This window comes from Cucurbita maxima, unplaced genomic scaffold, assembly GCF_002738345.1.
Source record: "Cucurbita maxima cultivar Rimu unplaced genomic scaffold, Cmax_1.0 Cma_Scf00026, whole genome shotgun sequence".
NCBI classification, from domain to species: domain Eukaryota; kingdom Viridiplantae; phylum Streptophyta; class Magnoliopsida; order Cucurbitales; family Cucurbitaceae; genus Cucurbita; species Cucurbita maxima.
The window spans coordinates 221,443-247,185 of NW_019272042.1; the positions used below are offsets into that span (position 1 = coordinate 221,443).

The 25,743-nt window shown below is 35.6% G+C and overlaps 6 protein-coding genes across 9 annotated transcripts; 5 read left to right on the forward strand and 1 right to left on the reverse strand.

Moving 5' to 3' along the window:
• Nucleotides 1–190: 190 nt before the first annotated feature.
• On the reverse strand, nucleotides 191–2,563 carry LOC111498976 (tubulin-folding cofactor A). Of its 4 annotated transcripts, none has more exons than XM_023150384.1 (5): nucleotides 2,382–2,532; nucleotides 1,720–1,835; nucleotides 1,061–1,219; nucleotides 590–676; nucleotides 191–468 (listed from the first exon to the last, which is right to left on the reverse strand). In XM_023150384.1, exons 3-5 carry the CDS (start codon nucleotides 1,211–1,213, stop codon nucleotides 367–369), a joined length of 342 nt encoding a protein of 113 aa, XP_023006152.1. In that variant the 5' UTR covers nucleotides 1,214–1,219; nucleotides 1,720–1,835; nucleotides 2,382–2,532; the 3' UTR covers nucleotides 191–366. The 4 variants fall into 4 exon arrangements, with proteins under 4 accessions (XP_023006152.1, XP_023006151.1, XP_023006149.1 ...); XM_023150383.1 differs by having other exon boundaries at nucleotides 1,720–1,867; nucleotides 2,382–2,530; XM_023150381.1 differs by lacking the exon at nucleotides 1,720–1,835 and having other exon boundaries at nucleotides 2,382–2,563.
• A 752-nt stretch (nucleotides 2,564–3,315) lies between these two features.
• On the forward strand, nucleotides 3,316–4,099 carry LOC111498867 (aspartic proteinase CDR1-like). The gene is made up of 2 exons (XM_023150221.1): nucleotides 3,316–3,399; nucleotides 3,452–4,099. The coding sequence occupies exons 1-2, from the start codon at nucleotides 3,316–3,318 to the stop codon at nucleotides 4,097–4,099; spliced, it is 732 nt and encodes a 243-aa protein (XP_023005989.1).
• Nucleotides 4,100–4,590: 491 nt separating this feature from the next.
• LOC111498868 (aspartic proteinase CDR1-like) lies at nucleotides 4,591–5,034 on the forward strand. The gene has a single exon (XM_023150222.1). The coding sequence runs from the start codon at nucleotides 4,591–4,593 to the stop codon at nucleotides 5,032–5,034; it is 444 nt and encodes a 147-aa protein (XP_023005990.1).
• Nucleotides 5,035–7,137: 2,103 nt separating this feature from the next.
• On the forward strand, nucleotides 7,138–8,938 carry LOC111498869 (aspartic proteinase CDR1-like). Its single transcript, XM_023150223.1, has 2 exons — nucleotides 7,138–7,945; nucleotides 8,295–8,938. The coding sequence occupies exons 1-2, from the start codon at nucleotides 7,138–7,140 to the stop codon at nucleotides 8,774–8,776; spliced, it is 1,290 nt and encodes a 429-aa protein (XP_023005991.1). The 3' UTR covers nucleotides 8,777–8,938.
• Nucleotides 8,939–10,948: 2,010 nt separating this feature from the next.
• Nucleotides 10,949–12,614, forward strand: LOC111498870 (aspartic proteinase CDR1-like). Its single transcript, XM_023150224.1, has 2 exons — nucleotides 10,949–11,759; nucleotides 12,136–12,614. The coding sequence occupies exons 1-2, from the start codon at nucleotides 10,949–10,951 to the stop codon at nucleotides 12,612–12,614; spliced, it is 1,290 nt and encodes a 429-aa protein (XP_023005992.1).
• Nucleotides 12,615–14,839: 2,225 nt separating this feature from the next.
• LOC111499003 (dol-P-Man:Man(7)GlcNAc(2)-PP-Dol alpha-1,6-mannosyltransferase) lies at nucleotides 14,840–25,068 on the forward strand. The gene is made up of 19 exons (XM_023150435.1): nucleotides 14,840–15,035; nucleotides 15,217–15,258; nucleotides 15,365–15,410; nucleotides 15,534–15,620; nucleotides 16,202–16,257; nucleotides 18,242–18,359; nucleotides 19,014–19,072; nucleotides 19,519–19,590; nucleotides 20,307–20,370; nucleotides 20,590–20,693; nucleotides 21,197–21,268; nucleotides 22,496–22,582; nucleotides 22,674–22,741; nucleotides 23,164–23,232; nucleotides 23,303–23,385; nucleotides 23,682–23,778; nucleotides 24,216–24,281; nucleotides 24,490–24,583; nucleotides 24,689–25,068. The coding sequence occupies exons 1-19, from the start codon at nucleotides 14,913–14,915 to the stop codon at nucleotides 24,764–24,766; spliced, it is 1,485 nt and encodes a 494-aa protein (XP_023006203.1). The 5' UTR covers nucleotides 14,840–14,912; the 3' UTR covers nucleotides 24,767–25,068.
• Nucleotides 25,069–25,743: the final 675 nt, after the last annotated feature.

Sequence of the window (25,743 nt, forward strand, 5' to 3'; positions counted from 1 at the left end):
AATATCTCGAAGTTAATAGCGACCATAGGGTTGAAATCAATAATGCTACTAGGCTTACCCATGGTCAATTCTTACGTAGCACTCGTTCAACGAGCAAATGTGCTTAGGTAGCTGTTATACATACTTTTACTACATTCCTTTTAAATAGGGACAAACACCATCAAAATATTTTAAAATACAACACCCAGCAGAAACAGAAGATTTTAGTCTTAAACTTGATGATAGGAGTGAATAACAGGGAATGAATCTCTCCAAAGTATGAACATAGCAACCAAAAGCCGGACAAGAGAAAGTAATATTGCAAAGCAATAGTTTGATTAATAGCTTATCAATATAAAATTCTGTTATTGGTAATTAAGATCACTACTATTCCTCTGTTGTCTTAAGGAAACTTTCGATCTCAGTGATTATGCTCCGAGCATCGTCAAACTCAGGGCCTTTCACTTGTGTTGATTTTTCCAGTTCATCCTGGACATGAAGAAGTCGATAAGGATTTGTTTTAGTAAACTAACAAAAATTGGGCACGTGCAGATAACCTTCTAGAATCAAGCTCCTCATAAGAGCAAAAAAGGGAATGAAAAGCCAATACCAGTGTTCCTTTCAGATCAGCTAAGGCGGACTCCAGACGCTTGTGACAATCGGGAACCATCATCCTTGATTCAGCCAGAACGTTTTCCTGCTTACAGTGAGAATGCTAACTGTAAAATCATAATAATATATAGACCAATTGAAGAAGATGATTCATATGATGATAACATTTCATTCAATCTCCATTACCGAAATAATATTTTAGTTGGTCGTTTTGATTTTATAGCTTTCAAAACATAAAGTTGAACAGAAATTATGTTCCAAATTTGGGACCATTATTCTTCTCCATAGTTCAAATCACATAATCTACACGCTCACAAATTCTATTGTTCATATTGAGTAATGTTGAACAAGTCAGTCTAAAAAGTCTTCTTTAAGATATTCACGGATGGCACAAATAAAACCACAAGCAATCAAGCCAACAATAATCGTATAAACTTTTGATTATTAAGAATGCAAGCCATTTACGTACCTGTTGCTTAAGGTCATAAGGGTCAGCCCCTTTTTCTTTCATGTCAGCGGTTTTGGCAGCTTCTCTCTCGACCTCCTTCTCGTAAGAATGCAACTCCTTGATAATGCGTTTGCAGGTTGCTGTCTTAATCTTCAGGTTCTTTACTGTAGCCATACTGTCCTATCATCAGAAGAATTTATCGTGGATTTGTGATCCACAAACCTCTTATAGGGGGGTCAAAACTCGAAATGGTTAAACAGAGAAGACTTTGCTTCTCACAAAAGCATGAAAATTGGAACTCCAAAAAGCATAATGGCACAACTTTGATTTACACGGTTAAACAAAGTTCATTGCAAATTAATGTTATCAATTTCTTGAAGTTAAGTTGTTAAAGTTCGTCAGGGGTCGTGTGAATTCATGGTAATTAATCAGTAATACATTCTTTCCTCTTCTTAAACCCTAAGATGCTATCAGAACTTTAGACTCAGGACATGGTTTTTCAAAGTTTCCTGTATCATGGAGGTAAGCTCTTCTTCAAATTTCTCAGGGGTAATAATGTTCATTCCCACCACACCTCTAAACAAAAAATCATGATGAAGCTCGCGGATACCAAATTTCTTTAACAGTGAAGATCGTTAACTTCAATGTCTATGATAAAGTGTCGCCCACATTCTTAATACGTGTAGATGTTCCAAGGAACAATTTCAACCAAGTCAAGGTTTCTCCGGACACGATTCTTGTTCAAAGAGAGATATGCACTTGATCAATGAGCGTCTTATCAAAATATACAACTAGCCTGGGGGGTAACATTACACAAGACCAGTTATTCTGAAGAAACAGAAGCATTGTTGTAGCTCAGAATCACATAACATATTGATAACATCAATGTTGCTACACACACAAGTTCACGGTCTTAGAAGAACTCCCAACCAGAGTTTTCTAGCCGCACTAGCACTCGGAGTGGCGACAAAAACTCATATATTCAACCTACACTACGAATTTCAATAAATATCAAGACTTCGATTGCTCATTTCATTTGAAGAGACGATTAAGCCCTAACATAAGCGTAACCACAAAAAGACGTAATCTATCTCAAATCTAAGCAAATCTATAAAAGAAAAAGGAGAAGCAGAAACGCATGTGAAATCATAGACGATACGCCGCCCAAGATCTAGACACGGCGAAACTAAAAGATATAGAAGAAAGGCAGAAATGGCTAACAAAGGGGAAACTGAATCGAAGGATCAATGCATGTCGAGATTCAATAGATTGTTTCGATTGGAAATCATTGGAGAAGATTGAAGAAGCGCAAAAGCTAGAAAAAAGCGAAGAAAAAACCGACCTGCGCCGGAAGAACTTGATCGTCGACGAAATCTTGATCCAAAATTCTACGGAGTTGGTGGAGAAGAAACCCTGATCTCTTCTTTGGGAGTTGCTTCCTTTTCTATTAGCACATCAATGGAGTTTTCCACCCAAATAATGCGCAGTACAAAACAAGCCACACGACCCCGCTTTTCTGTCCCAAAAAACTGATTTTTTTTAAAGCTAAATTACACTTATTAAATTATAATTAGTATAGTGATAAAATTTTTGTCAATAATTTTATTATTCTAATTAATTTATACTTATTTAATTATTTTTAGTAATTAAATTAAATGGTGTAATAATAAGGCTACTTATAATTAATATTTAATGCAAAAATGTTTATTCATTGGTATTTGAATGAATGTATTATTTAAATTTAAGTGACTATGTATCAAATGTTTAGGAAGTTTCTATTTGGACCATAAATTTCAAAATATTAATTTTTGTCCCAAAATTTTTAGTTAGTTCGTGAAATTCTGCTTCGCAATAAAAAATTAATGAAAAATTTGACGGAAATGAGAATTAAAATAACAAATAAGAGGTGATAATAAAGATAGGGAAGACTTTCTATCTCAAATTCAAAACAAAAATAAAATGAATGCTAAAAATATCATATAAAACATTTAACAATATTCGAAAAGGCAAGGCTAATAACATGTTTGAATCTTTATATAAACACGAAACTATATTAGGATACAAAACAAACGAACAATTTAACCTTAATATTCCAGAATTTGAAGGGAAAAAAAAATGGCAATATTCATTGAATAATAGAACAGTTTTTAATCATCAAAATTAATTACGATTATAACATTCCTCATCGATTCACTTCCATATTTGCTAACCCTTCAAGTTTCTCATCTCTATATATTTATTCGAATTCCCCATTCATTTTCATCATCAATTAACCAATGGCAATCATTATCTCACTGATTTTGTTAATCTCCTCCGCCGCCGCCTCCTCCGCTGCCGCAGACGGTGGCTATGGCTTCTCGGTCGAACTGATCCACCGTGACTTCCCCAAGTTCCCACTTTTCAACGCATCAGAGACACACTACCAACGTATCGCCGACGCTCTCCGTCGCTCCATCAGCCGTTAGACGGTGTCGCCGCCAGACACGGGGAGCCCCAGTATACACCAGCGGAGGCGCGTACGTTGTGAAAATATCCCTTGGAACGCCGCCGTTTTCGATTGTAGCCATTGCTGACACTGGAAGAGACATCATTTGGACTCAGTGCAAACCTTGCCCGAATTGCTACCAGCAAATCGCGCCGATGTTTGATCCGAGTAAATGGTCGACTTACAAAACAGTCTCGAGTTCCTCGCCGACTTGCTCGATTACAGGGCCGGGAAATTCTTGTTCCTCGGATTCCGTGTGCGAGTACTCCATTTCATACGGCGATGGATCCCACAGCAACGGGGATATTGCCGTTGATACCCTTACGATGGACTCCACCTCCGGCCGCCCCGTGGCGTTTCCACGGATTGCGATTGGCTGTGGCCATGACAATGCTGGCTCTTTTGATTCTAAGGTTTCTGGGATTGTTGGGCTCAGTCATGGTTCAGCTTCGCTTGTCCAGCAGATGGGGCCGGCCACCGGCGGAAAATTCTCTTACTGTTTGGCACCCATCGGAAACTCTAACTACTCGAGCTATCTTAACTTCGGCTCTAATGCTGTCGGTCTCTGGCTCTAGAGCCGTCTCGACTCCAATTTATACTAGCGGTAAATACAAACGTTTTTTTATCGATAAAATGATTAGTGGGTAGTTAAACGTCTCATTAAGAAAAAATCATGGGTAAAAAAAAAATCATAGGTATATAACTAATAGATCGATAATACTAAAGTCATGCTCTTAATTTAATCGAATGTTTGGATGTTGAGCAAGCAAGTCGTGTGCTCTATAGAAAAGGAGTTAACTTGGATTTAGGGTTTAAAAGGGGATCACACTGGTAATGCGCTCCATAGAAAAGGAGTCAGACCAGTATTTAAAGTTTAAAAGTGGATAATAATGGTCGTGCTCTCGAAAAAAGGAGTTGACCTAAATTTAGGGTTTAAAAGTGGATGATATTATATTTTTACTGTGAGTTAGTTATACTAAGATGAATTGTATAAATAATAATTATTTTTTTGTTCATGTTTATAGAAGGTGACTACAAAATATTCTACCTCCTGAAAATAAAAGCAATGAGTGTTGGAAGCAACAAATTTAATTTTTTGAGATCTTCACCATTTGGAACAAACGGGAACATCATTATCGACTCTGGCACGACGCTTACATTCTTACAACTGGACATCTTTGCTAGCTTCTCTCAGGCAATTTCGGAGGTGATGGACCTCAAGTCCATGACTAGTCCAATTCAAACCTTGGAGTATTGCTATGAGAGAACCACCAACGACTATAAGGTGCCGCCTGTCACAGCGCACTTCAAAGACGACGACGTGAATCTCAAGCGAGAAAATCTGTTCATTAGGGTGGTGGACGACGTCGTTTGCTTGGCATTTGTTGGCAACAGCAGGGAAAACAACATGCAAATCTATGGCAACATTGCACCGACTAACTTCTTGGTTAGCTGTAATATCAAGAAATCATCTATTTTTTTCAAGCCAGCAAATTGTGCTGCCTCGTGATTTATCATGTCCTTGTTATTATGATTTTCTATTGCTTGAACGACTTACGTTCTTCATTTATTAAAATATTTATTTCTATTAATCTTAAAATATATATATATATATATCTAGTTTAAGTTAGACTTATATAAACTAATACGATTTCTATTTTTAAAAAAACGTGGAGAATAAAATGGCACATAAAAAAAAATAATGCATCCATATACATTTAGCCCAATTTTGAATAATTTTTAGTTTTTTTTCCCTATGATTGGTATTTTTTTAGTCAATTGATTAAAAAATCACAACACATCACGCCTCAAGATTCGACACTTTATGTTTATGATATTCTCATGCTCGAGTTATTTCAATAAATTTGTGCTCATTCAACATAGGGTTTGTCTAACTCGAGCAAACTTAACTTTGGAATTATTATGATTAAACCGGTTTATTAGGATCACTGTCTATGAGATCCCACATCAGTTGGATAGAGGGACAAATCATTTCTTATAAGGTGGAAACCTTCTCTAGCATATGCATTTTAAAACTGTGAGGTTGACAGCGATACGTAACGGGCCAAAGCGGACAATATTTGTTAGCGGTGGGTTTGGGCTGTTACAAATGGTATCAAGGGCAGTCATCCAGGGGTCTGCTAGCTGAGAATAATTGCTCAAACCACCCCACCTAAATGATATTAAACTTCCCTGTTTATAATAATCTCGAGAATCAAATAAATTACAAAAGATAAAAAAAAAAGAACAATAAATGAATACAAGATATTTGTCTATAATAAAAGGGCAAATATGATAACTATATGATAATTATCGTAAATGTTATGAAACTCTTAGAATTTGATCTAATAGTTGAAAAATAATACTTTTATATCTAAATTATCGAATAACCCAAAAAACTATCAAGAATCAACCTAAGAATTTTTTTTAGAATGGATTAACTTAATGATTTAAGATCAAGAGTAAATAAAACTCGTTTCTTAATTTGTGATTCACCGTGAAATCTTTGTGACATGATTAAGACTTCTTATTTCGTATCGAAAAACATACAGAAAGGAGAGATAAATTTGTCCCTATTAGCTAAATTGGACCGAGGGGATTATATTTTTTGTCCTAACCTCGATCTCGCCTCCGATCCGCGCTATGCCCCACTTTTTATATATTGTATATTATATGTATACACATTTATTTACTTATTTAATAATAAATTTAAAAAATTAATATGTATATTATATGTATACACATTTATTTACTTAGTAATAAATTTTAAACATAGTTGGGATTACTATCCATATAAGAATTACATTAAATATTATATTAAAAATTTTAAAATATAAATTATATATTTTTTAAAAAATATACCGGCAACCCGTTTCAATATAAGAAAAAATAAAAGAAAATTTTATCGAAAATGGGATGAAAATAACAAATAAGAGATGATAACAAAGACAGAGAAGACTTTCCAATTTCCTTCTCATAGACATCTCTAGGTGGGTATATAGCGTAGGCATTCTTTGAGCAATCATGCTACAAAATAAATAAATAAATAAATAAATAAATAAATAAATAAATAAATAAATGATCTGAAATGAAGATTAAAATAACAAATAAAAATAAGAGGTGATAATAAAGATGGAGAAGAATTTTCTATCCTGTCTTTACGGTATTAACATCTCTAGATAATATATAGTATTTATAAATTTAATTTTTTAAAGGAGAAATTTGGAAATGAAAATAAAACCAATGTTAAAAATATCCTATAAAACATTTTTCTGGTCTACAATATATTCCAAAAAGCAATCAATTCCACCACCAAAAAAAAAAAAAAAAGTCTGTGCTATAACATTCGAAAATGGCAGGTTTGAATCTTCACATTAGGAAAAAAAATAAAGAAAAAAACAAACTAGCAAGTTAACCTTAAAATTCCAGAATTTGAAAGGAAAAAAATGGCAATGTTCATCGGATAATGGAACACAGAGCGTTTTTAATCATCAAAATTAATTACGATTATAAATTTCCTAATTGATTCACTTCCATTTTTGCTGACCCTTCATGTTTCTCATTCCTATATATTTATTCGAATTCCCCATTCATTTTCATCATCAATTCATCAATGGCACTCATTTTCTCACTGATTTTGTTTGTCTCCTCCGCCGCTGCCGCTGCCGCAGACGGTGGCTATGGCTTCTCCGTCGAACTTGTCCACCGTGACTTCCCCAAGTTCCCACTTTTCAACGCATCAGAGACACACTACCAACGCATCGCCGACGCTCTCCGTCGCTCCATCAGCCGTGGGACGGTGTCGCTGACAGACACGGGGAGAGCCCCAATATACAACAGCGGAGGCGCATACGTTGTGAAAGTATCCCTCGGAACGCCGCCGTTTTCGATTGTAGCCGTTGCTGACACTGGAAGCGACATCATTTGGACTCAGTGCAAACCTTGCCCGAATTGCTACCAGCAAATCGACCCGATGTTTGATCCGAGTAAATCGTCGACTTACAAGACAGTCCCGTGTTCCTCGCCGACTTGCTCGTTTGCAGGGCCGAGAAGTTCTTGTTCCTCGGATTCCGTGTGCGAGTACTCCATTTCATACGGCGATGGATCCCACAGCAACGGGGATATTGCCGTTGATACCCTTACAATGGACTCCACCTCCGGGCGCCCCGTGGCGTTTCCACGGACTGCGATTGGCTGTGGCCATGACAATGCTGGCTCTTTTGATTCTAAAGTTTCTGGGATTGTCGGGCTCGGTCATGGTTCAGCTTCCCTTATCCAGCAGATGGGGCCGGCCACCGATGGGAAATTCTCTTACTGTTTGGCACCGGTTGGAAACTCTCACGACTCGAGCTATCTTAACTTTGGCTCTAATGCTATCGTCTCTGGCTCTGGAGTCGTCTCGACTCCGATTTATACTAGTGGTAAATACAAAATGTTTTCTTATCGATAAAATGATTTGTGGGTAGGTGAATAACTCAGTAAGGTAAAATTAGGAGTATACAAGTAAGAGATCGTAGAAGTTCATTGTCGTAACAAACAATATTAAAGTCACGCTCTTAACTTAGCCAGATACTGGTCGTGTGCTCTAGAGAAAATGAGTTGGCCTGGATTTAGGGTTTAAAAGTGGATAATACTGGTCGTATGCTCTAGAGAAAAGGAGTCGATTTTGATTTAGGGTTTAAAAGTGCATAATATTATAGTTTTACGTGAGTTTGTTCGTTATACTAAGATAAATTGTATAAGTAATTATTTTTTTTTTCATGTTTGTAGAAGGCGACTACGAAACTTTCTACGTGCTGAATATAGAAGCAATAAGTGTAGGAAGCAACAAATTTGATTTTTCAAGCTCTTCACCATTTGGAACAAACGGGAACATCATTATCGACTCCGGCACGACACTTACATTCTTGCCACCGGACACCTACACAAGCTTCTCCAAGGCGATTTCCGAGGCGATGGACCTGAAGCCCACGACTAGTCCAATTCAAGGCGTGGAGTATTGCTATACGACCACCACCGACGACTATAAGGTGCCACCTGTCACAGTGCATTTCGAAGGCGCCGACGTGTCTCTCAAGCGAGAAAACCTGTTCATTAGGGTGGATAACAACGTCGTTTGCTTGGCATTTATGGACAGTAACGGCGTCGGCCTACAGATCTACGGCAACATTGCACAGACTAACTTCTTAATTGGCTATGATATCAAAAAATTGACCGTTTCTTTCAAGCCACAAAATTGTGCTGCCTCGTAATTGTCAAGTCCTTGTTATGATGGCTTTCTCTAGTTTGAACGACTTATATTCTTATGGCTTTCTCTAGATTGAATGACTTATCTTCATCACTTTTAGAGACCATAATATTTCAAGCCATGCAATAATGGTTTATTTCTATAAATCTATAGAAATATTATTATATATTATTTGAGTCTACTTTTACTCCTATATAACTAATATGATTTATTTTTTAAAAAAATAAAAATAAAATGTCACACACAAAAACAATAATGCATCCATATACATTTAGCCCAATCATGCCTCCATATATGGACCCTTTGTGTCGAGTTATTTCAATAATTTTTGTCCTCACTTAACATATGGTTGCTCTAACTCGAGCCAGCATAACTTTAGAGTTATTATGATTAAACCACGAGAAAGAAGTAGTGACCCATCATATCTCTGTTCATTAGGATCACTGTCTATAAGATCCCACATCGGTTGGGAAGGGGAACGAATCATTTCTTATAAAATCTCCCCTAGTAGACGAGTTTTAAAACCGTGAGGTTAACAGCAATATGTAACGGGCCAAAACGGACAATATCTCCTAGCGGTGGTCTTCGGCTATTACGAATGGTATCAAGGGTAGTCACCAAGTGGTGTGCTAGCGAGAACGCTGGCCTCTGAAGGGGTAGATTGCGAGAACCCTCGTCGGTTGGAGAGGAGAATGAAAATTTTTTATAAGGGTGTGAAAATTTCTCCCTAGCAGATACGTTTTAAAACTTTGAGGCTGACAACAATACTGTAACGAGTCAAAGTAGACAATATTTGGTAGCAGTGTATTTAGGCTGATATATTTTACTAGAGTATTATAAAAATAAAATAGATAGAATAAGAAATTTTCTCCAAAAGCAAGATAAATTTATCTAAATGGGAAGTAAGTTTATGATTAACCTTTTCAAACCTTGTTGCCATATTTATCTCTTTATAACTTATTTATATTTATAAAGGAAACAAAACATTTTGTTTCGTTTCGAGTAAAGAGCATAAGACGTGATTGAGATTAATTCATGAATATGTCATGTGGTCAAAATCAATATACCCGTATCTCTTATAGAGAGAAAATTGCTCTGAGAATAAAACATAAGAAACAAGACACTTAAAAATCAATCCAAGAGAAAATTTTGGAATGGATTAACTTAATGATCTAAGATCAAGAGTAAATAAAACTCGTTTCTTAATTTGTGATCCACTGTGAAATCTTTGTGACATTATCAAGACACTTTATTTCGTATTAGGAAACATACATAAAGAAGAGATAAATTTGTCTCTGTTAGCTAAATTGGGCCGATAAGGGGATTATATTTTTCATCTCGACCTCGATCTCGCTCCAATTCCTGCTCTGCCCCACTTTTTATGTGTTATATTATATGTATTTAATAATAAATTTAAAAAATAATATGTATATTGTATGCATACACATATTTACTTATTTAGTAATAAATAAATAAATATATTATATGTATACACATTTGTTTACTTATTTAGTAATAAATTTTAAAAATAAATATGTGTTTCATATGTATACACATTTATTACTCATTTAGTAATAAATAAAAAATAAAAAAAAATTAAGTTGTAATTTCCATATATATATATATATATATATATATTGCAATATTTAGAAATTATATTAAAAATTTTAAAATAGAAATTGTATATAGTATATATTAAAAGTATAGTGTAAACATCCCTCGAGCTATTCAAATTTGATGGAAATGAAGATTTTTTCATTCCTGTCTCATCCCATACACACTTTTGAATAATATATAGTATTTATAAATTTAATTTTTCAAACCAAAATAAATCCAATGCTAAAAATATTCTTACAATATTCAAAAAAGCAAACTCCACCCCAGAAAAGTCAATGCTAATAACATTAGAAAATGCCAGTTCACTCGAAACTATATTAGGGAAAAAAATTAAAAAAAAAAAACAAACCACAAATTTAACCTTAAAATTCCAGAATTTGAAAGGAAAAAAATGGTAATGTTCATTGGATAATGGAATCCAGAGCGGTTTTAATCATCAAAATTTATTACGATTATAAATCTCCTAATTGATTCACTTCCATTTTTTGCTAACCCTTCGTGTTTCTAATTTCTATTTATTTATTCCAATTCCCCATTCATTTTCATCATCACTTCATCAATGGCACTCATTTTCTCACTTATTTTGTTTATCTCCGCCGCCGTCTCCTCCGCTGCCGCAGACGGTGGCTATGGCTTCTCGGTCGAAATGATCCACCGTGACTTCCCCAAGTCCCCACTTTTCAACGCATCAGAAACACACTACCACCGCATCGCCGATGCTCTCCGTCGCTCCATCAGCCGTGAGAGGGTGTCGCTGACAGACACGGGGAAAGCACCAATATATAGCAGTGGAGGCGCGTACGTTGTGAAAATATCCCTCGGAACGCCGCCGTTTTCGATTGTAGCCGTTGCTGACACTGGAAGCAACATCATTTGGACTCGGTGCAAACCTTGCCCGAATTGCCACAAGCAAATCGAGCCGATGTTTGATCCGAGTAAATCGTCGACTTACAAGTTAGTCCCGTGTTCCTCGCCGAATTGCTCGATTTCAGGGCTGGAAAGTTCTTGTTCCTCGGAATCCATGTGCGAGTACTCCACTTCATACTACGATGGAACCCACAGCAAGGGGGATATTGCCGTTGATACCGTTACGATGGGCTCCACCTCCGGCCACCCCGTGGCGTTTCCACGGACTGTGATTGGCTGTGGCCATGACAATGTTGCCGCTTTTGGTTCTAAAATTTCTGGGATTGTTGGGCTCGGTCATGGTCCAGCTTCGCTTGTCCAGCAGATGGGGCCGGCCACCGGCGGAAAATTCTCCTACTGTTTGGTACCCGTCGGAAAGTCTAACAACTCGAGCTATCTTAACTTTGGCTCTAATGCTATCGTCTCCGGCTTCGGAGCCGTCTCAACTCCGTTTTATACTAGTGGTAAATGCAAAACGTTTTTTAATCAACACAATGATACGTAGGTAGATGAATAACTTAGTAAGTAAAAATTATGGGAATATACTTGAAAGATCGTAGAAGTCTCTTGTTCTAACAAATAATATTAACTTAGCTATTATATAATGTTTGGACGTCGAACAAACAAATCGTGTCTTAGAAGTATAGTTAGAGTACAGGTCTATGGTCGAGAGTTCTATGGGACTGGTGGTGTGTTCAAGAGAAAAGGAGTCTACTAGGATTTAAGATTTAAAAATAGATAATATTATACTTTTTACGTTATTTAGTTCATTATCTTAAGAGGAATGATATTATTATTATTATTATTATTATTATTTTTTTTTTTTTTGGTTCATGTTAGCAATAGACTACTTCAAAGGTTTCTACGTGCTGAAAGTAGAAGCAATGAGTGTAGGAAGCAACAAATTTAAATTCACAAACACTTTATTATTGGAAACAAACGGAAACATCATTATTGACTCTGGCACGACGCTTACATACATACCGATGGAAACCTACGCTAACTTCTCCAACGCAATTTCCAAGCTGATTGACCTCAATCCCACGACTAGTCCAATTCAATTCTTGAATTATTGTTATGAGACCACCACCAACGACTATAAGGTGCCGCCTGTCACAGTTCACTTCGAAGGTGGTGACGTGAATCTCGAGCGAGAAAACTTGTTCATTAGGGTGGCTAAAAACGTCGTTTGCTTGGCATTTGTTGGTAGGAAAGACATGTTCATCTACGGCAACATTGCACAGACTAACTTCTTGGTTGGCTATGATATCAAGAAATCGTCTGTCTCTTTCAAGCCATCAAACTGCGCTACCTTGTGATTATCATGTCCTTGTTATTATGGCTTTCTGTACTTTGAACGACTTATTTACGTTCTTCGGTTCTTGATTTCAGAAACCAAAATATTTCAAGCCATGCAATAATTGTTTTTTTTCTATTAATCTCTACAAAATAATTGTTTCTTTTTTTTTTTTTGTTTTTTTTAATAGGGTGATTAAAAAAAAATATCACATTAAAAATCATGAGGTTGACAACAATACATGAGTTAAAACGGACAATATCTACTAGCGGTGGCCTATTACAAATAATATTTGAGCTATTCATCGGAGTGGTGTATCAGCAAAAATGCTAAGCCTTCAAAGGGAGTGGTTTGTGAGATCCCTTACCGATTGGAGAATGGATCAAAAATTCTTTATAAAGGTCTGAAAACCTCCTTCTAGCACACGCGTTTTAAAACTGTGAGGCTGACGACGATACGTAACAGATCCAAACGAACAATATCAACTAGCGGTAGGCTTGGACTGTTACACTGTCTTTTGAATATATGATATTGGGTCTCCTATGTAAGACTCGTCAGAGAGAGGAAACGTTATGAAACTCTTGGAGCTTGATCTAATAGCCGAAAAACAAAACTTAAATTTAAATTATCGAAAAATTAAAAAAACGATTAAGAATCAACCTAAAAGAAAGTTATGAAATTGATTACCTTAATGATATAATATCAAAAATAAAGAAAATTCGTTTATTAACTTATGATCCACCATACAATTTTTATGACATGATTAAGACTGTCGTGGAAAATTAGATTAATCAGTCTAATAGACACGTGGCACAATCTAATTGAACGGGCAATTTCTAATGTGGAAATAGACCAATAACAAAATTGTTCTTTTTATTTAATTGGGGAAATATATAAATTTTTTTTATTGATGGGTAGAAAATTGTGATTAAATATAATTGAAGATTTAAAAATACCAAAAGACAAAATTGAAAATTGGAAGTATAGGGACTAAATTGAGAACCCACATACTTAGACCAAATTAGAAATGATTTTAAAAAGTCAAGAAATTCTAAGCCCAGCCCAGCCTAGTCAGAAATTTAAGCTCAGCCCAGCTCACTCAGAAATTTAAGCCCACCCCAGTTAACTCAGATATTTAAGCCCAACCCAACCTAGTAAAAAATTAAAGTACAGCCCAGTCAGAAATTAAAGCCCAGCCCAGTTCACTCAGCAATTTATGCCCAGCGCAGCCAAGTCAGAAATTTAAGGCCAGCACAGTTCACTCAGAAATTTAAGCCTAGCACAGTCCAGTGAGAAATTTAAGCCCAGCCCAGTTTAATAAGAAATTTAAGACCAGCCCAGCCCAGTGAGAAATTTAAGGCCAGCCCAGCCCAATCAGAAATTTAAGCCCCGCCCAGTTCACTCAGAAATTTAAGCCCAACCTAGCCCAGTAAGCTCAGAAATTTAAGCCCAACCAAGCTCACTCAGGAATTTAAGCCCAACCCAGCTCACTCAGAAATTTAATCCCAGCCCAGCCCAGTTAGAAATTTAAGCCCAGCCCAGTTCATTCAGAAATTTAAGCCCAGCCCAGCCCAGCCCAGTCAGAAATTTGAGCCCAGCCCAGCCTAGTAAAAAACGTAAGCCCAGCCCAGCCTTGTCAGAAATTTAAGCCGAGCACAGCTAACTAAGATATTTAGGCGCAGCTCAGTTTACTTGGAAATTTAAGGCCAGCCCAGCCCAGTCAGAAATTTAAGGCCAGCCCAGTTCACTTAGAAATTCAAGGCCAGCCCAGCCCAGTCAGAAATTTAAGCCCAGCCCAGCCCAGCCCAATCATAAATTTAAGCCCACCCTAGTCTAGTAAAAAATTTAATCCCAGCCAGCCCAATCTGAGATTTAAGCCCAGCCCAGCTCAGTCAGAAATATAACTCCAGCACAGCTCACTAATAAATTTAAGCCTAGCCTTGTTTACTCAGAAATTTTAGCCCAGCCCAGTTCACTTAGACATTTAAGCCCAGCCCTGCCAAATTAGAAATTTAAGTCCAGCCCAGCTAATTCAGAAATTTAAGCCCAGCCCAGTTTACTCAGAATTTTTAGTCCAGCCCTGCCCAGGCAGAACGTTAAGCCTAGCCCAGTCCATTTAGAAATTTAGGTCCAGCCTTTTACTCAGAAATTTAAGCCCAGCCCGTTCACTCATAAATTTAAGCCCAGCCCAACCTAGTCAGAAATTTAAGCCCAGCCCATATAAGCCTACAATCGCACGCCTCTTCCGGCCGTGTCGTCTGTTCTGCTTCTCCTTAAAGACATTTTTCTGTTCTGCGAGTTTGCGAAGTTCAGCACAACAATGGCTCCCAATTCTTCAAAATTCCTCGAGCGCTTTGGCTACGATCTGCTATTGGGATCCATAGTCGCATTTTATGCCTTCATGGTGCCTTACACCAAAGTTGAAGAGAGCTTCAACGTTCAGGTTCACTAACTTGTTAACTCTTTCTTGTTCTTCCTGGACTCAACTAAGAATTTCACTTCATGTTTATCCCGAGTAATGAGAATTCGATGTGGTGTGTCGATAATTTAACGTTTTAGATTAGTGATGATGATCAAGGACATTGCTTCAGCTGTTTTATTCTAATAATCGTAGTGATTTTCAGGCAATGCACGATATTTTGTATCATCGGCAACATATCGACAATGTAAGGAGTATACATTCTTTCCTTTTTTCTCTCGGTAGACCATGTTTGAAATGGGTTATATTGGATTTTCTAACAAAATATTTGACTTTTTTTTTTTTAACCTCAGTATGACCACTTGGAGTTCCCCGGAGTTGTTCCTCGCACTTTTATTGGTAACATTCGACTCAGCTTATGAATACGTGGATCTTTTTCATTTTCTTATTTGTTCTCAATTACTAAATGACCTGGTACATTTATATTTAGCATGAGCCTAATAAGTAATTTTGGTTTTGTAGGTGCACTTTTTGTATCATTGCTAGCATCTCCATTTGTACTGGTAATAAACTTACTGCACTTGCCCAAAATATATGGGCTCTTAGCAGGTAAGAAACCACTTTTTGATTCAGGGGCTTACACATGTAATAGTTTGATTATACGAACAAACAGTTTCTATTTTTAAACTGATGTAACTTCCATATGTTAAATGTCCTTGGGATGTTATTATACTGAGTAAAAGCATATTGGCTTCTGATAAGTTCGGTCATGACTTGAGTGACGTGCAGAAGAAAAAAAAAAAAAAAAAATCAGCTCTTATGACTTCTTCAATTTTGTTAGAGGTTTGTTTTTATGAAATGAATGAATGGTTGGCTATTGACTTCTGATAAGTTCGGTCATGACTTGAGTGACGTGCAGAAGAAAAAAAAAAAAAAAAAATCAGCTCTTATGACTTCTTCAATTTTGTTAGAGGTTTGTTTTTATGAAATGAATGAATGGTTGGCTATTGACTTCTGATAAGTTCGGTCATTGTTCCTACACCTCGATATGATGTGGTTTTAAGGGGCTTGTTGGTGATGGCTATTCTCCTCCCGAATTATGTTCCTTTTGTGCATATTCATTGTTATTTACTTATTTATTTTGTGTTTTGACATGAGTTAACTTGCATATTGTATTTTTCTATGTGCAGTTCGTATAGTATTAGGCTGTGTTGTACTGTCAACTTTACGTTTCTTCCGTGTTCAGGTAGACTACAATTTGTTGCTCTAGCTCTTATTTCACATCAATTTTCTATTTTTTTTATGGGTATGGTTAGTCATATTGTCCTATAGGCTTAATTGAAATCATGTTTTTGAACAATTTTTTATTGAAGCTTTATTATTGGATGACATGAGTTGCATGTACACCATATTATTTCTTATCGATAATTTTACTTTAGTATGTGAGTATGTGGGTGGGAGGAGAGTGTATGTCTGTGTCTTTAAAGCGCACGGTGTACCTCAAGGTGACAAACCCCTGGATCGCCTCAAGGCGAGAGGCAGCAAAAAGGCGAGGTCTGAATGAAGCGAGACGCAATGAATGAATAAAAAAATATATATAGAGCATACTTTGTAAAAAACATCCAAATGTCAAAGCCTTGATGATTAATACTAAATATTTAAAATTTGAAAATGTCAAAAACATCTAGTGTGAGATCCAACATCGGTTGGAGAGGGGAATGAAACATTCCTTATAAGGGTTTAAAAGCCTCTCCCTAGTAGACGTATTTTAAAACCGTGAGGCTGACGGCGATACGTAATGGGCTAAAACGTATAATATCTACTAGCGGTGACCTTGAGTTGCTACTAATAGTATCAGAGCCAGACACCGGGTGGTTTGCCAGTGAGGACGCGGGCCCCCAAGGGGGATGGATTGTGAGATTCCACATCGGTTGGAGTGGGGAACGAAACATTCCTTATAAGGGTGTGGAAACCTCTCCCTAGTAGACGTGTTTTAAAACCGTGAGACTGACGGCGACACGTAACAGGCTGAAGTGGACAATATCTACTAGCGGTGAGTTTGGACTGTTACATCCAGTATAATCAGGCATGTGCCTTCGTCATCGATGAAGTGCCAACCAGTGTGCAAAGGTGCAGCCAGGCGAGCACCTTCCCAAATTTTAACAAAGGCTAGATGGCCGTAGGCCACCGTCTCTTGCCTGAGGTGCATGCCTAGGGTCACCTCAACATCGCTGGGTGGGTATGTACGAAACTATGATTTTTGAAACATATAACTAAACTCTATTGGAACCCATTTCAGATAAGCACTATGTTTAACAAACACGGAGAAATTTAATACGGTGACTCCTTGATGAAGGACATTTTGGTAGATGGCTAAGATAGCCGTCTTCATGTGACAAAGGTGTTTGATAGAATTTTGGTTGAGATAGATGCAAAACAATTTAATGAACTTATACTGTGGAAAGACGTTCACTACTATGTTCACATGTTTTTGTGCACTGTTCAGAAAATATGACCTTGGTAGCTGTTATTCTTAGGAAGATATGGGGGGTTTGAGCTTAGCCAAAGGTCATCAAATTCCTTATCATTTAATAATAGTTAAGGATTTATGCTAGCAAGAGTTAGTATGTGATTTGTCAATAATAGTTAAGTATTATCGGTTCATCTGACATCTCATTTTCCTCCATGATTTTTGTATGCATCCTTAGTGTTTGTAATTGGTTGATGTATGTATGCATCTACCAGCTGCCTTCCTTTGGTTGTGCGCCATGGCTTGGTTTTGGCTCTTGTTCTACCCTAAAGAACTAGATTTCAATTTGTAGCCGTTCGAAATAGACTTCTAATGTTATTTCTGTGAATGAATTGAAGACAAACAATTTCAATGGTGGTTAAAATTCTTAGAGACAGTTTCGATATGACAATCATTTTCTTAAAGAAACCTAATTATGTGTAGTGTCACATAGTAGTTTCATTCTAATAATGTGTAATGCAGTTTCATATCGTAGCTTTCATTTTTGAAATTGAAGAAAGTGAGGAACTAAACGTAATAGCTTTCATTTTTGAATCAGCTTGGAAGATGTTTTCACTTAGGATTTGTATGTGGGTGGAATCTGCTTATATTAGAAAATGATAAAAAAATTTAAATTTTGATACATACTTGTACTGATATTTTCATTCGATACTTGACTTTGATGTTCTATTCCTTGCTAAGTTGCTGATTGTTTGAACAGATTCGGAACAAATTTGGACTTCAAGTAGAAGCTTTTTATATAATACTCACTGCAATCCAGTTTCATATGCTTTTCTATGCTACCCGGCCTCTTCCTAATATCTTAGCTCTTTGTGCAGGTTGTTTCTCCAAGCCTTTTAGTTAATCGTTTATTCATTCTTCTCAACTTGCATCTATACAGAGTTTTCTTTGCGTGCCTATGTCAAGTTGATGGCGTTTGAACAATATTCTATTACTGCAACCCTCCTGCTATGGCTTGTGTAATTTTGATCTCTAGTGATATAAATTAAAAAAAAAAAAAATTGGGCTGATTTATGAAGTGAAGTTTGAAATTTATATGAGCATCATTTCATACAATAGCTTTTAGTTGTTCAGATTGAAAATGACTAAATTGGAATGAGTATATTTACATATGATTCACTTGTAGAATACATTACCTTGTGTTGGCGTATAATGATGTTTCAAGGTAGTACATAAAAGTCTTAGGAGTCGTGCATTTTCATTTCACATAGGATTTCACATCCAAAATCTATCCTCTTGTCTGGTATTTTATTCGAGGAAAATGGAATTGGTATCTGCATAGTGGTTCATGTTTGGCCTAGTTGAATTTTGAGCTTAAAGGAAATTTTGGCAAATTTGTTCAGAAAGTTTTCTTCTTTTCTCTTGGTATCCATGCCCTTAGTAAATCAACATTATTTTTCTATGTTTGTCCTTTCTTAATGTACTACTATATTCCATTTGTTGGAAACCCTTTTTTTTCGTACTTGTTGCAGTTAACATGGTGTATGGATATTGGCTCAAAGGGAACTCCTATGCAGCATTGAGTTGCTTGGTATGTGCGTCAAAGAAAAATCTGAAACTTTTCTAGAAATAAGACATGATGTTAATGTAAAAGGTGGTAAACATGATTTTTCTGTCTCCTTGTATTGCGTAGTAGCAAGAAAGTATAATCTGAAGTTTATCTGGAAACTAGAACAAGGAAGTAACGCATTTAGTCTAATGTGTTTCTGTCACCTTTATGGTAGTCCCGATAATTGCTCCTCTCTCTCTCCCCTTCCTTTCGGAACAAATTTTCTGAAAGTACTCATCCAGCCTTTTCTCTATTTGGATTTTTTCCCTAAGAATTCCATATCTGGAGTTTCCTTGACACCAACAGTTCATCTTTGATAGTTGGATTGTTTTATTTGTTTGTGTTGAATTCAATTCTGGAACTATGTATCTGTCTTAGTGGCATTGGTTTTATCTCAATCCTTTCACCTCCTCTCTCTCTGTCGTCAGATATTTGCTACGATCATTTTCAGATGTGACATGCTGTTACTTCTTTGCCCTCTTGGCTTGGAGTTTTTGATGGTATGTGGATCCTACGAAGGTTTTGGTTTAAATTAATTTCTTGGTTTTTATTGTTTAACTCATCTTGCTGAATATTTGATTTATTATTCATATCAATTATGATTTTTTCATGTCAATTTCCATAATTCTGTTTTCAGAAAGATATTTTTCTGATAAAATGAAAAGTCTTTTATGTTCATTCTTTTAGTATTTATTAATTCTATCAGTTTTTTTGTTCTCTGACTAAAGGTAGATTTCTTCCCAGATTAATGGAGTTTCAGAATTAAAAACCAGTATGCAAAATGATGATGTTTCATGATTTGTATGTCTACATAGTTAATCAATGCACGACTCAAAGTTGGCTATAAAATTCAGTTTTTAGTTTACTGTAATTGTAATTATCTTTCTTTAGGAAGATATGCACATAGAAATTGAAAGTGTTGAAAGAATTGAAGCCTCCTTGACTTTTGATATGGCTTGCGGTCAACAGAGGTTTTTTTAATATTTCTTTTCCTCTCAGAATCTTTGGTGTGAGCTAAATGGAAGAAATTTTAGGGATACCTCCTTTGACTTCCGATAATTTTATGGATTTGAACTAGATCAAGACATCTGCAAAACACTTGGCACTATAAGGCGGATAAGTTGGATGGGGGAGGAAGGATTAGAGTTCTACAACTATTCTCACCATGATGTGTGGCTGTTCTCAATTATTTTTTATTTTTACTTTTTCCAAACAGATCAAATCAATATCGTTTTGTGGGGCTCTAAAGCGCTGCATTGGTGTTGCTTTGTTGTGCATAGGTTGGTAAGCTATTAGTTGCTAGCTTTTTACTTCTTCATTTCATTGTAACTCTTTTGCGTGTGATGCCTTGCTTCTTTTCGCACATTCATTTTGTAAATGATATTAGTTTCCTACAAAATTCTTCATTTAACTGATCTTATTAAAAAAATTATTTTTGTTGTTCGTTCATTTCTATTAATTTTGGCTTATATCGTGATTTGAATCTGTTCATTTTACAGGTCTTACAATTTTTATCGATTCAATATTGTGGAAGAAATTGTTGTGGCCTGAATTTCATGTTTTCTGGTTCAACTCCGTTCTAAATCGAAGTTCAGAATGGGGTGTATCCTTTTAAGAGGGGTTTTCGTTTTTGAGGGCTGCTTTATGAATATAGTTAAATGAGAAAATACGCCAAGTTTTTTCAAATTTCGTTGACAATAAATGGCTAATTTGTTGCCTTATTTTACATCTTTAGGTCTTCTATGCAATTCAGAAAAAATCTCTCTTTAAAGAATTTTTTAAATAAATTTTTAGAAAGATGCTTAAGTGGTTTGACGTTGTCCACAGTTTTAGTTGAATCCTTTTATGGATTATTAAACATAATCATTCATCCTTGTGCGTGTATTTGTCTATTGTAGGTGGTAGGTTTTACTGAAGTTTTGGGGCTAAATGCAACAGTTTTTGAAAACTGGCTTATAAACTGTCAAGCAACCTTGGGTTTTTTTTTCTTTTTTTTTATTGGGAAGATGCTTTACTTGCGTGTAAATAATGATGTAAACAATGCTACCATCAAGTTCTCTGAGATAGATTGACCAGTGTGCTTCCTTTATAACTTTTTGACCCCAGACCCACCCTGTGCATTGGTATTTCACTTCAGCACTTCCACGATCATTACTTGCTGGATATCCTCTTTTTCTGGTGAGTCTTTCTGAACCATGTTAACAGAAGACATTACGTGTGAAACTTCTCATCTTGTTTTCTTATGCCTGTAGACTCATATACCAGTTTGGAATGCTTTTCTGGAATCTTGTTCAGTGTACTATTAACTTGTTAGTTTCTAGAAATTCAACAGTTAATTTCACAATGATAAAACAAGATTTATAGTTTCTGTATGGCAATATTACTCATTGAAATGTGACATTTGATTAAAAAAAAAAAAAAAAACAGAAGTACATAAGCCGTTTAGCGTCATGATTTTCTTGAAATTAGTTGCCAAACCATAACTCTTAACGATGCAAGTTATAGCTAATAGCTGTCTATTTGCTTATTTTTCCAGACACACGTGTTGTGTTAATTGGAATGTACGTATATTCTATCAGGCATGTAAGTGGCCTTACAGTGTAATTTTTTTAGGCTAAACTACAAAAAAAAAAAAAAAAAAAAAAAAAAAAAAAAAAAAAAAAAAAAAAAAAAAAAAAACCTTGAATCTTGCCATTTGTTTAAAAGCTACCCATATTCTTTCAAAAGTTGTAATATTACCCTAGAAATTTTGTAAGTCTTCTATAACTAACGTTTGAACATGGAATGGTGTGATGGTCCTAATTTTTGTTCTAGATTATCACCACACTGTTTTTAGCTCCTAATTTTTGTTCAACATTCTAATAGATTTCGGCGGTAGGGGTAGTCTTAAAATATTTACGAAAAGTCACGGGTAATATTTCAACTTTTGAAAGAATAATAGGAGTATTTTTCAAATAAAGGATAATGTTTTGAGATATGCATGCATTATCATCCCAAAATTTGATGGTTCGATTATCCTCTTTTGCTATTATTGAACTGAAAAAAAAAAAAAACTTATCTGCATTTTTCATAACATCTAAAGAAAAGACCTATGTTATAGTTCCAAAATTTAAGTCAGCTATCTAGCTTCAACCGAGCAATAAACTATTCTTATATTAGACGTGGGCATGAGGAAAAAGTCCCTCACATGGTCACAGGCATTTGTCTGCATATTTGAAGTTTTTAGAAGGCTTGAGCATATTTCGATGGCATTCCAATGACAATACAATTTTGATGCATAATACATAAGTTGAAGAACAGTGTTTTTCCTTGCTTATTGAATTGAAAAGGGAATTTCATGTTTTAAGTTGGAAATTGTTTTTACTTTTTCTCTACAACCGAACCTAAAAGTGTACTCCTTTGCAGCTCGGTGTATTTCTTGACAAGAGAGTTTTGCCTTTGATTCTCCCAGTTTTGTGCTTCATACTACTTTACTCTAAGCTTCCCCACAAGGTAACTAATGTGCACCACTGGCCTGTTGCATCAGGGACTTCATATTTCATCCTGAAGAACTTTTTAAATATCATCTTCTTTTACTTCGCAGGAGCTCCGCTTCATTATTAGTTCGGTTCCAATGTTCAATTTATCTGCAGCAATTACAGCCAACAGAATGTATGCTTTGATTTTCGTATTCTTTAAGCTACTAACTAGATTAAAAATATTTTGTCTGCGAAAATGCAATGACAAAGAAGTCTGCCTTGATGCTTCCTAACTTGTCCTACTGATTTTCTGTTGAGTTTTTGACATTTTTCTAGTTTTGTTTTGCTTCCTGACTTTGTGAGTTAACGGTTACTATATGCAGTAACACGATTTCTTTGATTGACGTATGTACTTTAAAGTAAACAATATGCACGACTTTTTGGCTGTTATTTTAGTGTTTGCTTGTATATTAGCACACACTATTGAATCTGATGTTTATCTTGTCATACTATTTTAAATTCACTTGAATACTTTCTTTTTCCAGTTATTCACATTTTTTCGTTTCTTCCTTTCTCTCTTACTGATAATATAGTTTCCAATTTATCTTGTCACAGATATAACAATAGAAAGAAGACCTTTTGGAAGTTGCTTTATCTTATTATGTTGGGACTACTTCTAATCAGGTTGATTGACTTTTCTGTGTTGCTTGCATTAATATATTTACCTCTTTATCCACTAATTTCTGCTTTGTAGTCTAGGGTGCACCATTATAACATTCTTGGCGTCATATGAGAACTATCCAAGTGGCTATGCATTAAAAGAGTTGCATCGAATTGGTGAGTCTTTCATATCCCCAATTCTTTGTGAATGTGTGAAGTACCCTGGTTATACATTCTTTGTTATAGGTTCCATTTTTTTCTCCATGGTAGAATACCCATCTTTGTAGTGTCTACTCTGATTATTATCATCCGGACCCTTATCTTCCTTTTCTCTTTTCTCAATGACTCTGGTTTTCATCTCTTACTATTTGCCTCTACTAGTCTACTTTAGTTTACTTTCTTTCCTTATATCATTCCATTATTTCATTTTTTAATCATACCTTTCTCAACAAAATGTTGAACACCTTGAACAGGCCGTCTATCCAACTCTGATGAGCAGTGGGTTCATATTGATTCATTTTCAGCCATGAATGGAATTTCACGCTTTTGTGAAAATGATTTTCCATGGAGGTAATGTAGTGCTGGCCTTGAACAGGTTAATGTCTTGTGAATAACTTCTTACATGAGATGAATTTTTTAGAACGTAATAAGAAACAGAACATACGGAAAGTGTGCTTCTAACTAAGAAAAGTGAAACTTCTGATAACTATGATGTTGTTTTCATTTTTCCTCTTTTCATCATGTTTATTGAAGGTAAAGACCAGGGTTCTTCAACTTTTAATTATTTTTTTCTATTTATTCCTGGAAATTTACAATTTCAATCTTGGTGCACTTTGGTGTCATATGCTGAATTCGTGTTAGACCTTTTTGTAGAACTACTTCTCGTTAAAAATCTAATATAGGAAGTTAAGAAAAGACAATGGTCTCCAAGTATATTCAATGATCTTGCTGTGCACCTAATTCATCGATGTAGTTTAACTGTTAACAGAGCACTGTATGTAACACAGGTATTCCAAGGAAGAAGATATTCCATTGAAAGAACTTCGCCTGAGAAACTTTACCTATATTGTGAAGTGAGTTCTTCCTCGTCCTAACGAAGCAACTAAAGTAACTTGTTTTTAAACACTCAGTTCACCCCTCCTGTATAATGTGCATACACCTTTCATCCTAAAATTTGGAACTTGTTAGCACTCGTATATATATCTGTGTTCTATACACCCGTAAAAAGAAAGTGTTTATTAGATAACTGCGTTTATGTGATCCCTTGCTATACTTCTTCAGTGAGCATCCAGTTATTGACGGATTTGATTGCTTATTTTCTGTAAGCGGGTTTTCGAGGTTGCGCCTTCATATTGGATTTCCACCTATTTTAGTGGTACAGAACTTGCTCTTGAATGACTGGATGTCCTTAATTTCATATGTAAAATTGTCCCCATACATTTTCTGGATGTTTCTTAGACTGTATTTATTTTACACGCAGGTGACAGAACCAAAAGTTTATGTTCATGGTAACTCTGAGAATATGGATCTCTTGCATAAAAATTGGCCAGGATGCTGATGTAAAGTAATGTATCCTTCTCCTTGTCCTCCATACAGAAGTTACCATCAATTAAACTTATGAAACCTGTTCATGAATATAGTCGAGTTGCATTAAATTAGAAGAACGGGCGCCTTATTGATCAATTAATTGACTGGTTCTTGTACAACACTTTCAATTTCCTTTTCTAGATGCTTGTAATTATTATGTTTTCTGTAAACTAACCTCTGTCAGCCTCATGAATTGCCGCACACAGAAGCAAGCATGGGTTTATGGATCTTTTCTATTTAATTCTATGCATACATTTTTGGATTACTAATTTACTATGATGTGGATGCTATTGGCTGGTATTTTCTGTCGTATTTTATTTTGTACACTTTGTAGAAGATGGAGATTTATATGTTTAGTTTGCATGTCGATGGCTAAAAGTTTCTGAAAACATGAGATTTGATTTGGATTAAACTTTTATATTTGGATGTCTTGTAATGACTAAGCTGCAAGTTTTTTTTAATTACCATGGGTTAGCCAAGTGGTCAATAAAGGCCAGGTAAATAATAGAATTTAGAGGGAATGATTCAAGCCATGCCTACTTAAGATTCTACTTCCTATGGCTACCTTGGCAACAAAATGTAGTGAGTCAAATTTGTGAGAATAGTCGTGGTGCATATAAGATAACATTAATGTGGTCGATTCTTAATTGAAACTATGTATACATACTCTACTAAACATATATGTTAACTTGATCTAAATATAATTATTAATGGTTAAATGTCATGGATATTTGTTTAGGAAGAAGATGGTTAGGGATTCGGCTTTAGAGGTCAGTAACTGATGTTTCATTGTGTGATTATTTCTGATTTGAAGGCTCTTTTTTTGTGATTATTTTGTGCAGGGTTTCCTCTTTCCTCAACCTTGGGTTGTCTTTTTGCTATGTTCATAACACTTCAAAAATAATATCATGGCAATATACAGAGTTAATATCACTGTTTCAAAAACTC

Excerpts from the sequence above, each read along its gene's own strand:
- LOC111498976 (XM_023150381.1), bottom strand. The coding sequence starts at position 1,213 with ATGGCTACAGTAAAGAACCTGAAGATTAAGACAGCAACCTGCAAACGC. Across the intron at positions 677-1,060 it reads CTTATGACCTTAAGCAACAG|GAAAACGTTCTGGCTGAATC; the intron begins GTACGTAAATGG and ends CACTGTAAGCAG. Across the intron at positions 469-589 it reads CTGATCTGAAAGGAACACTG|GATGAACTGGAAAAATCAAC; the intron begins GTATTGGCTTTT and ends CTTCATGTCCAG.
- LOC111498867 (XM_023150221.1), top strand. The coding sequence starts at position 3,316 with ATGGCAATCATTATCTCACTGATTTTGTTAATCTCCTCCGCCGCCGCC. Across the intron at positions 3,400-3,451 it reads ACGGTGGCTATGGCTTCTCG|AGACACACTACCAACGTATC; the intron begins GTCGAACTGATC and ends TCAACGCATCAG.
- LOC111498868 (XM_023150222.1), top strand. The coding sequence starts at position 4,591 with ATGAGTGTTGGAAGCAACAAATTTAATTTTTTGAGATCTTCACCATTT.
- LOC111498869 (XM_023150223.1), top strand. The coding sequence starts at position 7,138 with ATGGCACTCATTTTCTCACTGATTTTGTTTGTCTCCTCCGCCGCTGCC. Across the intron at positions 7,946-8,294 it reads GACTCCGATTTATACTAGTG|AAGGCGACTACGAAACTTTC; the intron begins GTAAATACAAAA and ends TCATGTTTGTAG.
- LOC111498870 (XM_023150224.1), top strand. The coding sequence starts at position 10,949 with ATGGCACTCATTTTCTCACTTATTTTGTTTATCTCCGCCGCCGTCTCC. Across the intron at positions 11,760-12,135 it reads AACTCCGTTTTATACTAGTG|CAATAGACTACTTCAAAGGT; the intron begins GTAAATGCAAAA and ends GGTTCATGTTAG.
- LOC111499003 (XM_023150435.1), top strand. The coding sequence starts at position 14,913 with ATGGCTCCCAATTCTTCAAAATTCCTCGAGCGCTTTGGCTACGATCTG. Across the intron at positions 18,360-19,013 it reads TATCTTAGCTCTTTGTGCAG|TTAACATGGTGTATGGATAT; the intron begins GTTGTTTCTCCA and ends TACTTGTTGCAG. Across the intron at positions 22,742-23,163 it reads GCAATTACAGCCAACAGAAT|ATATAACAATAGAAAGAAGA; the intron begins GTATGCTTTGAT and ends ATCTTGTCACAG.